Source organism: Toxoplasma gondii (genome assembly GCF_000006565.2).
Source record: "Toxoplasma gondii ME49 unplaced genomic scaffold asmbl.1813, whole genome shotgun sequence".
NCBI lineage: Eukaryota > Apicomplexa > Conoidasida > Eucoccidiorida > Sarcocystidae > Toxoplasma > Toxoplasma gondii.
The window spans coordinates 1029-12974 of NW_017383887.1; the positions used below are offsets into that span (position 1 = coordinate 1029).

Here is an 11946-nt window from a genome sequence, read left to right on the forward strand (position 1 = left end):
GCGGCCCGGCTTCGCGTCTCACTGTTGTAGCGTCTCGCCAACTGCGGGAGACAGCGAATGATTGAGGCAATCATTGATGGTGGCTGCTGGATTCCCGGACGGGACTGTGATGCTTGAAGGCGTCGTCGCTGTGGTTGCGAGTGGTGGTGGAATCGCCAGGCTCGTAATCCGGGAGGACGTGCTCCGTTCGGTGAAGGGCTCATGTGGTGAGCGCGCGGAGAAGACCCACACGTTGGCGGGGTCAGCCGGTGGTCTGACTGGTACTGCGTTGTCGTTCGTTTGCAGCTGTCGCAAGTAGGGAGCGATCCCGGTGTATGGAGGGAGGCGTTGTGTACCGTTTGATCTCGGTGGCTGTACCACCACGAACGGAAGCACCCCCCATGTCTGATGTTGCCATTCTTGTTTAGAGTATGAGTGGCGTACACCGCGCCACCGTGATGCTGATTGTCTACATGGCAATTGTACTCGGGTGGTGGGGAGAGAATGGTGGTGTGCGTATTTCGTCTGCGAGACCATTCTGAGGCCGTCGCCAAGCAGGCTTTGAGGATCGTTGTTGGACTTTGATGTGGCATTGTCTTTCAGCTTGAGACGGTATGTCGACGCACGTTGACGACGCGTCCTAATGACGTACACGGTCGTCAGAGACGATATGCACCTTCGAACCACAATCCAATGGCACGGCGTTAGGCCCGGGCACAACCAGACATTTCACGAGTTGGTCGTCGACTGTGCAGTGGCCGCGCCGCATGAAGTCACGGGTGTGCTTTCATCACGTCGGCAACTGTGTCCTGAGCATGCGACGTGACATCCTCGTCGGTACTCAGATGTATTGCTGTTTTCACGTTTCCTGTCTGCGTTGAAAAGCGGAATTACTATGGTTCGTGCGCGTATCAATGCTCTAGTATTATCATGTGTTGTGTGAAATGTGTCGCAGAATGTCGGCGTGACAATGCATAATTTGAAGTTGATGTTGGGTCCAGCGTGAGGCGCTAATATGTGTGTTTGTGCTCTCATGGGTCCTGATGCGGCCGCCGGGTCTGAGCCAGGCGCTGCCTCTGTGCACTCAACATGCACCATGCAGACGCTCGCTCTGGTGCTCTGTACCGCAACGTCCAACGTCGCGACGACCTGAACCTGTCGCTGACCGCTGGAGCGACGTGGGTCTCCCGATTCCCTCACGCGGTTGTTGTGAAATGTGTGGGGGAGGTGGGTGAGGGGCAACAATCGCTGTCAGGTTGGATTGTTCTCAGATCTGTCCACCGTGGTCAGAGTGGATGCAGCAGGTGTGGACGAGCTGTGGTGGAGACTGAGAAGCGGTGCGGAGCCGTGTCGGGCGCGGTCCCTATTGGGTGCGCCACGGGGGAGCCTGCAGGCGATGGCACAACACGGCACTTGCGGTCCATCACGACTTCTGAGTCAACGGTTGCGATCGCCTGATAAAACTCCCCGGTCGTGCTGAGTCGTGGCGTTCGTGGACAGACGGTAGGCAACGAGTGGAGGAGGGTGCGTGGCGGGCTGCAGTGTGGTGGAGGTAGGGCGGAGAGAATGGAGTCGTCCCAGGACTCGCCGGAGTCCTCATCGGGGCCGGACCACATGTCGTTGATCGGGAGTCGTTGTAGCGGCGGTCAGGGTGTGGGATTGGTGTGTTAGGCAGACAAGTGTTGAGTCGGACAACTGTTGAGTCGTAGAACGGGAGTATTTCAGCGGTGCACTGAGGGCGGGCAAACACTGCCGGCGCGGACTGCGTGAGGCGGTCCGGCTTCGCGTCTCGCCAGTTGGGGGAGACAGCGAATGGTTGAGGCAATCATTGATGGTGGCCGCTGGATTCCCGGACGGGACTGTGATGCTTGAAGGCGTCGTCGCTGTGGTTGCGAGTGGTGGTGGAATCGCCAGGCTCGTAATCCGGGAGGACGTGCTCCGTTCGGTGAAGGGCTCATGTGGTGAGCGCGCGGAGAAGACCCACACATCGGCGGTGTCAGCCGGTGGTCTGACGGGTACTGCGTTATGATTCGTTTGCAGCTGTCGCAAGTAGGGAGCGATCCCGGTGTATGGAGGGAGGCGTTGTGTACCGTTTGATCTCGATGGCTGTCCCACCGCGAGCGGACGCCATGTCCGCTGTTGTCATTCTTGTATAAAAAATGAGTCGCGCACACCGCGCTACCACTGGTCTCATTCTCTGCCTGTTGATAAGACTTGGATGGGGGAAAGCGACGAGCGGGGTGCGCAGCTGGTCGAACGAGAGCGTGCTGCGGCAGTCGCGTGCAACGTTCCGTTGATGCGTTCAATTTCCGTTTCGCCTTGACACTGTTCTGCAGCTTGAGGCGGTACACACAACCAGCTTGCAAGCCTGTCCTAATGCCGCACAGAGTCTTAGGAAACGAGATTCACTTGCTGAAAAAAATAATAAAATGGCACGGCGTTAGGCCCGGGCACAACAAGGCATTTCATGAGTTGGTCGTCGACTGTGCAGTGGCCGCGCCGCATGAAGTCACGGGTGTGCTTTCATCTCGTCGGCAACTGTGTCCTGAGCATGCGACATGGCATCCTCGTCGGTACTCAGATGTATTGCTGTTTTCACGTTTCCTGTCTGCGTTGAAAAGCGGAATTACTATGGTTCGTGTGCGTATCAATGCTCTAGTATTATCATGTGCTGTATGAAATGTATCGCAGAATGTCGGCGTGACAATGCATAATTTGAAGTTGATGTTGGGTCCAGCGTGAGGCGCTAATATGTGTGTTTGTGCTCTCATGGGTCCTGATGCGGCCGCCGGGTCTGAGCCAGGCGCTGCCTCTGTGCACTCAACATGCACCATGCAGACGCTCGCTCTGGTGCTCTGTACCGCAACGTCCAACGTCGCGACGACCTGAACCTGTCGCTGGCCGCTGGAGCGACGTGGGTCTCCCGATTCCCTCACGCGGTTGTTGCGAAATGTGTGGGGGAGGTGGGTGAGGGGCAACAATCGCTGTCAGGTTGGATTGTTCTCAGATCTGTCCACCGTGGTCAGAGTGGATGCAGCAGGTGTGGACGAGCTGTGGTGGAGACTGAGAAGCGGTGCGGAGCCGTGTCGGGCGCGGTCCCTATTGGGTGCGCCACGGGGGAGCCTGCAGGCGATGGCACAACACGGCACTTGCGGTCCATCACGACTTCTGAGTCAACGGTTGCGATCGCCTGATAAACCTCCTCGGTCGTGCTGAGTCGTGGCGTTCGCGGACAGGCGGTAGGCAACGAGTGGAGGAGGGTGCGTGGCGGGCTGCAGTGTGGTGGAGGTAGGGCGGAGAGAATGGAGTCGTCCCAGGACTCGCCGGAGTCCTCATCGGGGCCGGACCACACGTCGTTGATCGGGAGTCGTTGTAGCGGCGGTCAGGGTGTGGGATTGGTGTGTTAGGCAGACAAGTGTTGAGCCGGACAACTGTTGAGTCATAGAACGAGAGTAATTCAGCGGTGCACTGAGGGCAGGCAAAGACCGTCGACGTGGACTGCGTGTGGCGGCCCGGCTTCGCGTCTCACTGTTGTAGCATCTTGCCAGCTGGGGGAGACAGTGAATGGTTGAGGCAATCATTGATGGTGACTGCTGGATTCCCGGACGGGACTGTGATGCTTGAAGGCGTCGTCGGTGTGGTTGCGAGTGGTGGTGGAATCGCCAGGCTCGTAATCCGGGAGGACGCACTCATTCGGTGGAGGGCGCACGTGGTGAGCGCGCGGAGAAGCACACCCGTTCGTTGTGCACTGTTTGTCGAAACGGGTACTGGGACGCTGTTTCAGGATGCGAGAGTGAGTCTGACGCCAGTGGTATCGGATTGCGACTCCTCAGTTTCAACAGAACTGTAGTTTATCGGAATCGGAGGAGTGAGTAGTGCAAGCCACCCTGCGATAGCGGTCACCGGCTAGCTGTACGTACAAGTAAAGCGGTTGGCAGCGTTCCAGCTCTGATCAGTGGAAGGGCGCTTGGACAATCGCTTGCAATGGTCCGCCGATTCGGTATCGCTGTAACAAATGACGATTCCGCAGAGTGTGCTGGTACGCAAGTTCAGGGCACTGCCGTGCTCAAGTGGTCAACCTAGTACTACGAAACAAGTTTTAACGTTTGCTTGTGTATATTTCATGAGATGTTTAGTTCGATGATGATCAGGCAACGAGACATGCCATGAACTGGTCTTCCGCATGGCAGCGACCCTGACGCAAGAATCAATATTGTGGATTTCCTCGAAATGGCGAGGCATTTTTGAAGGTATGGCGTACTATTCTCGTCAAGACTGACGTTTGTTGTCAGTGGCTGTTTTTTCGTAGAATGGTGGCTCTGCCTCTACCATATGCATATTGCGCTGCAAGCAACGAGTGCTGTATGGTACGTGAAGGGGAATGGTGCTGCTTTCTACCATCATTTGTGGTGATTGTTTACTGTGACAAAAGGATGCATTTTCTGTGAACGTGTTCTCGTGCAGAATGTGAAACAGTGGAATCGTGTCAGGCACGTTGTGTATGATTGAACTATGGGGGCACTTGCAATTGTGGGCCACGGCATTGCTCCTTGACCATGACTCCTGGCTCGTACGCTGGAGTTGCTTAACGTAGTCACATTTCTCCAGTCCGATACCCGAATGTGGCAGAAGGCTGCAGGCAGCTGTTGGTGGACTCGATGAAGTAGTGGCACGTTTTGTGTGGGATCGATGGCGAGAATTCGTGTGTTGCGCGAGTACTTCGTATGGAACTGAGGAGGCAAGGCAGTGAATTAGCACTCGCTGCAGCGGCGATCAGGGCCTGGGATCCGCATGCTTGTTTGACGTGTGCTAGACCACAGAACAAGGGTTATTCAGCGGTGCAGTGAGAACATCCAAACGCCGCCCAGGTGCACTGCGTGTGGCGGTCAGGATTCGCGCCTCATCTGCCGTACCGTCTGGCCAGCCGGGGAGGACGGCGAATGCATGCGGAAACAATTGGAGGTAGGCGCCGGACCTCCTGACGAGACTGTGATGCTCGACAGCTTCGTCGTCTTTGTTGCAAGTGCTGCTGGCTTCATTTGGCTTGTAACCTGTGAGGACGCTGTCAGTTCAGTGAATGGCTTCCGTGATGGTCATGTCGGAAAGCATGCGTCGCTGGTGTCAGGTGTTGGTCTGACGGTATTGCGCTATGTGTCGTCGGCAGCAAAACAAAGGGGATGGCGGCGCGGCGGCAAGCGAAATATATTGCTGCGAATGTAAGGGTGCCGATGACGCAGCGCTTTGTCTCAGCCGGTCAAGCCGCACTAGCGTGCGACCCGTCCACTTCAAGTTGATGATAGTCACGTGGACTTAAGAATGGGGTGCACTACCGAGCCGAAGAACAGTGGGCAGGCATTGGCAGCAACGTTCAGCCACTTTGTTTTTCGTAAAGCGGTGCCACAACTCTGCAGTATAGTGCGGTACGCAAAACCAGGATGCTAACACAGTCGTAGCCGAAAGAGGTTCCAGGAGGCGCTACGCAATCTTTGACGCTCACGCAGAAGGTACAGGGTTACCCATTCCACAATTAAACATGTCAAGAATTGGTTCACGAATCATCAGTGACCGTGAAACATGAATGGACGCCTTCATTTTCGCTGAAAGCGTGAGTTCATTCTGAGCGCGATGTAGCATTTCTGTCAGTAACTGCGTGAACTGTCATTTTGTGTTTGTGCGCTGAATAGCGGGGTCACCGGTACCATATGAGCAGTGCGCTGCCTCTAGCGAGTGTTATGCACAAGGTGGAGCATAAAAACGGCACGTGGTATTGCTTGTTGTGCATGATTCCGGTGGCGTATTTAGACGTGCGTATTTAGGCACTAAGCCATTTTCGTCTCTTCGTGGCCGAGACGGAGCCGCGTCTCGATTCGATCTGTTTGGGCGCTGATACTACTTGCACCGATACATGCCAAAGCGTTCAGAGTTGTGTGCGTATGGCCGTGTCGTTCGCCTATCGCAGCACGTTACTTCCGAATGCCTGTGTTGGTCGTTGAGCTGTGCCTGTCGCTGTAACTGCAGTGCCTGTTGGGTTGTATTCTCGTAGGTCGGTCAATCCCGGCTTCTAAGTGTAAGCGTGGACGTTCAGTATCGGCGGCTGAGCCGTAGCCGGATCACATCAGGTGCGTGCGCTAATGGCTGTGCCACGTGGGCCCCGGCGATGGTGGAACATGGCACTGGCGCTTCTCAGTTGCTGCGGTCGCCTAACATAACTGTCCGGCCACGTCAAAACGTTTGGTTCTCAAAAAGACGGTAGGCAACGAGTGGCGGTTGGTGCACGGCGGGCTCCAGTGTGGGTGAGGCAGAATGCACATGATAAGGGCTTTGCTCATGTAGTCGCCAGTGGCGGGAGCTGACGAAGAAGTTGATCAGGAGCTGTTGTAATCGTGGCCTAGTTATGGGGCTTGCGTAGCGTGCGTCGGCTTGTGGAAAGACAGACATTCAAAAGCGCCATGCGGTCGTCGGGAAACCTCTAATGTGTACTTCTTCTGGCAGTGAGGCCTCGCGTTTCATCTGGTGTATCGACTGGCGAGCTGAGGGGAACAGCGAATGTATGAGGCAACACTTGAGGGTGAATGCTGTATCCCCAGACGAGAGGGTGATGCATGAAGGCGTCGTCTCTCTGGTTGCCAGTGGTGCTGGAATCGCCAGCCTCGTGATCCATGAGAACGCATTCGGTTCGGTTAATGACTCATGTGGTGATCGCACCGAGACGCACGTGTTGATGGGGTCCATTGTTGGTCTGAACGGTACCGCGGTCTGGTTCGCTTTCAGAAAGAGGGAGTACGGGTGATGGGGTGCATGAAGTGATATGACAACTGCTCAGATCTCCCTTGTATCAGTACTCGAGTAGAGGGAGGGCAAATGCATGTCATTTGCCGTTTATCAAGAGGTTGAGGATGCCGGAATACACCTTTGCTTACCACGTAGACGATGATGAAAGTGACGCAGTCTGGAATGCGAGGAAGGTGCGCAGCTGGTCACGCGAAACGCCGCTAAGACAATGATGCGCAGTGTTCCGCTGACTATTTCTCCGAATGGTTGCGTCACGGCTCTGCAGTACAAGACGGTACGCGAAACCATGTTGCTGGCGCACCTAGATGATCTACACAGTTGCAGGAGGTGACGCCCAACTGTCTGTACACAAACAGAGGACCCAGCGTCAGCTTGAGCACGACCGGGCATTTCGTGAGTTGGTCCTCGACTGGGCAATGGCCGCGTCGCTTGAAGACACGGTTGTGTTTTCATCGAATCGACAACTCCGTTATGAGCAATATACATAACTCGTTCGTCAGTAATCAGGTGTATTTTCTGGTGCCAGTTTCGGCTTCTTCGCTGAAGAGCGGAGTCACTGCTACCGAATGATCAGTGTGCTCTTAGTCGCGAGTACTGTGTAACATATGTTTTTTGTATATCTGTCGTGGATGAGCCAGGGCGATGGCTCTACTATTTCGGCCGGAGCCGTGTCGATTTTCGCTGCAGCACCATTTGCTGGAAACTTGCCGTTGCGAAGGCACGGCGTCACCACCTGCCTCCCGAAGGAAGTGTCTCTCAATCGCATCCTGTTGTCGTTGCCCCGCGTACGTCGCCGGAACTGCAACGCCTCTTGGGTCGGATTGCCCGTGGACCCGGCCACCCCTGCTAATGGATGCAGGAGGTGTGAAAATGTTCTGTTGGAAACTGAAGAACAATGGCAGCCGCGTACCCAAACTCCATGATCATTGAGGTATGTTGGCTTGTGAGGCGGAAGAGGTACAAGGGATTGTCCGATTGTCACGTGTCATAACGCCAACCTTCTGAGTTGCCTTAACTATGTCTGGACATATCGATTCTGTGTGTTCGCGGAAAGATGGTAAGCAAAGCCTGGAGCACCGAGCATGTTGGGAGCCAGCGGGGCGAGGCCGGCGAGCCGATCGCGAGGGCGCCGCGCCCATTTACGGGACGTGTGCTGGACTGTGGTATGTGTGCTATTCCAAGCCGCAATGCTGCTAACGGTGACGCGTTAAAGTGGAGTGCGTCTTGCGTGCGATCTGGATGTTCTTTTTTCTGGCGTATTCGGCAACGGGGAGGTATGTCGACATAGCATGCTGGGGGCAGCCGTCGCGGGTGTCGGCTGAAGGTTCAGTGGCGACGGCGGTGCAGGACGGTGTCGTTGCCTTGGTTCCAGTTGTTGCTGGATCCACAACGCCGGTGATCCATGGGATCGCGTGTAGCACATGGCTCAGTCTGCTGGAGCGCACGGCGTTGTGATTCATTTTCAGATAGAAGGAGTAAGGACGATTTCACGCGTGGCGGCGTAGGACGTCGAATCGGCTCGCTCGTATCAATGCACAAGTGGAAAAAGGTTGGATGTATATTGGCACTTGTCACGAGAAGCGGCGGAGGAGGCGACAGTAGCCTGCCCCTTTTCGTGTAGCTGTAGACAACAATAACGTGTTGGGAATGGACAAGGCCGCGCAGATGGTTGGACGACAGGGCGCTGGGGTACTAGCCATGAACACTCCACCGAGTCGATCTCGGTTTCGCTGCGGCATAATTTTGCAGCACGATGCAGTACGCATAGCCAGGTTGCAAGCGCGTCCTAATGCCGTACAGAGTCGTAGGAAACGAGATTCACCTTCTGAACGCAATCAAATGGCACGGCGCTAGACCGGGCACAACAAGGCATTTCATGAATTGGTCGTCGACTGTAGAATGGCCGCGCCGCATGAACTCACCGGAGTGTTTTCATCATCTTGGCAACTGTGTCCTGGGCATGCGACGTAGCATCCTTGTCGTTACTCAGATGCATTTCTGTCGTCAGGTCCTCCGGCGGCATTGAAGAGAGGGAGTTTCTTTTCCCGTATGCCTGTTCTCCATTGGAATTACGTGCTAGATAGATGGGGTGGAACAGTGATACGTCATCGTATTGTTTGCCTTCTAACGCATTGGAATAAGGCGAGAGATTGTCTGCGTCTGCTATCCGCGAGGCTTTTTTCGTGTGTCATGCATGGACCACGCCAGCGTCTTTCTTCTTTCGACGTGAGCCTTGCGGCTTCTTCATCCAGGTCTATCCGCGGGCAAGCGGAGTGTTGCTAGTTCGTGGCCTCGTCACCAGTTTACCGACGGTTCTGTCTCGCGATCCCCTCCCCGAGCTAGTAGAGCTGTGTGTTGGCGGATCAGCAGTGTCAGTTACACCGGGTTACCCGTAGATCTTCCACCTCGTCGTCAGAATGGATGCAGAAGGCGTGGACGTGGACTTTTGAAGACTGACAAGCGGCGGGAGCGTGTCAGGCGCATTACTGTGGCTGTGCAACGTGGGTCCCTGAAGGCGACGGTGAAACACCGGACTGGGCAATCATCACATCTTATACAACTCTGCATTGGTGTTAGCTGGCACATGCATTGAATCCGGCCGATCCTGGGGATGTGCTTAAAGGTCGTAGGCAATGAGTGGGGACTGAGCATGGTTGGGACCATTGTGGTGGAGGCGGGCTGGAATTGATGAGGACTTTGCTCAACCATTCGGCAGTGGTGGCGGCAGACTAATAGGGCATCTGACGTATTTTGCGTCGCAGTTGAAGTCGTTAATTCTTGTCATTCAGGGACACACCTTCAAGCATAGAACGCTGATTCCTCAGGCAAGCAGCCACCGGAAACTTCCTGATGTGTACTGCTTGTGGCGGCTCGGTTTCGTGTCTCACTTCTTTACCGTCTGATGAGCCGAGAGGGACATCGAATGTGTGAGGCAACACTTGGGGGTGGATGCTGAATCCCCCGATGGGACTGTGATGCTTGAAGGCGCACATCGAGAACGCGTACGCGTCGCTGGTGTCCACTGTTAGTCTGAACGCTACGTCTTTGTGATTCGCTTGCAGAAATCTCACGTAAGCCTTGATCCCACGCAATGCCGGCAGGTGGCATGTGTCGTGTACCGCCTTGTATCGATGGATGATGCGAAGCTATGTCCGATGTTGTCATTCTTGTTTAGAAAATGAGTCGCGCACACCGCGCTACCACTGGTCTCATTCTCTGCCTGTTGATAAGACTTGGATGGGGGAAAGAGACGAGTGGGGTGCGCACCGGGTCGAACGAGAGCGTGCTGCGACAGTCGCGTGCAACGTTCCGTTGATGCGTTCAATTTCCGTTTCGCCTTGACACTGTTCTGCAGCTTGAGGCGGTACACACAACCAGCTTGCAAGCCTGTCCTAATGCCGTACAGAGTCCTAGGAAAGGAGATTCACTTGCTGAAAAAAATAATAAAATGGCACGGCGTTAGGCCCGGGCACAACAAGGCATTTCATGAGTTGGTCGTCGACTGTGCAGTGGCCGCGCCGCATGAAGTCGCGGGTGTGCTTTCATCACGTCGGCAACTGTGTCCTGAGCATGCGACGTGACATCCTCGTCGGTACTCAGATGTATTGCTGTTTTCACGTTTCCTGTCTGCGTTGAAAAGTGAAATTACTATGGTTCGTGTGCGTATCAACGCTCCAGTATTATCATGTGTTGTGTGAAATGTGTCGCAGAATGTCGGCGTGACAATGCATAATTTGAAGTTGATGTTGGGTCCAGCGTGAGGCGCTAATATGTGTGTTTGTGCTCTCATGGGTCCCGATGCGGCCGCCGGGTCTGAGCCAGGCGCTGCCTCTGTGCACTCAACATGCACCATGCAGACGCTCGCTCTGGTGCTCTGTACCGCAACGTCCAACGTCGCGACGACCTGAACCTGTCGCTGGCCGCTGGAGCGACGTGGGTCTCCCGATTCCCTCACGCGGTCGTTGTGAAATGTGTGGGGGAGGTGGGTGAGGGGCAACAATCGCTGTCAGGTTGGATTGTTCTCAGATCTGTCCACCGTGGTCAGAGTGGATGCAGCAGGTGTGGACGAGCTGTGGTGGAGACTGAGAAGCGGTGCGGAGCCGTGTCGGGCGCGGTCCCTATTGGGTGCGCCACGGGGGAGCCTGCAGGCGATGGCACAACACGGCACTTGCGGTCCATCACGACTTCTGAGTCAACGGTTGCGATCGCCTGATAAACCTCCTCGGTCGTGCTGAGTCGTGGCGTTCGCGGACAGGCGGTAGGCAACGAGTGGAGGAGGGTGCGTGGCGGGCTGCAGTGTGGTGGAGGTAGGGCGGAGAGAATGGAGTCGTCCCAGGACTCGCCGGAGTCCTCATCGGGGCCGGACCACACGTCGTTGATCGGGAGTCGCTGTAGCGGCGGTCAGGGTGTGGGATTGGTGTGTTAGGCAGACAAGTGTTGAGCCGGACAACTGTTGAGTCATAGAACGAGAGTAATTCAGCGGTGCACTGAGGGCAGGCAAAGACCGTCGACGTGGACTGCGTGTGGCGGCCCGGCTTCGCGTCTCACTGTTGTAGCATCTTGCCAGCTGGGGGAGACAGTGAATGGTTGAGGCAATCATTGATGGTGACTGCTGGATTCCCGGACGGGACTGTGATGCTTGAAGGCGTCGTCGCTGTGGTTGCGAGTGGTGGTGGAATCGCCAGGCTCGTAATCCGGGAGGACGTGCTCCGTTCGGTGAAGGGCTCATGTGGTGAGCGCGCGGAGAAGACCCACCCGTTGGTGGTGTCAGCTGCTGGTCTCAAATCTATGGCTTTGTGGTTCGCTTGCAGAAACTGCGAGTAGGCCGCGGTCCTACAGCATGGAGGCAGGCGACACGTGCTGGTGTCCGTTTCGTATCGATCGAGGGTTCGCAACAGGGTGAACCCATCTCTGGTGTTGTCATTCTTGTATAGCAAATGAGTCGCGCACACCGCGCTACCACTGGTCTCATTCTCTGCCTGTTGATAAGACTTGGATGGGGGAAAGCGACGAGCGGGGTGCGCAGCTGGTCGAACGAGAGCGTGCTGCGGCAGTCGCGTGCAACGTTCCGTTGATGCGTTCGATTTCCGTTTCGCTTTGGCATTATTTTACAGCTTGAGCAGGTCCGAAGGCGCAGGTCAAAACACATCCTAACGACCACAGAGTCGTAGGAGA

The 11946-nt window shown here is 55.5% G+C and overlaps 1 protein-coding gene across 1 annotated transcript; it reads left to right on the forward strand.

Annotated features, from left to right (window-relative positions):
• Positions 1–2804: 2804 nt before the first annotated feature.
• TGME49_279560 (hypothetical protein) lies at positions 2805–3173 on the forward strand (the record flags this gene model as incomplete). Its single annotated transcript, XM_018781844.1, has 1 exon — positions 2805–3173. The coding sequence occupies one exon, from the start codon at positions 2805–2807 to the stop codon at positions 3171–3173; it is 369 nt and encodes a 122-aa protein (XP_018634673.1).
• Positions 3174–11946: the final 8773 nt, after the last annotated feature.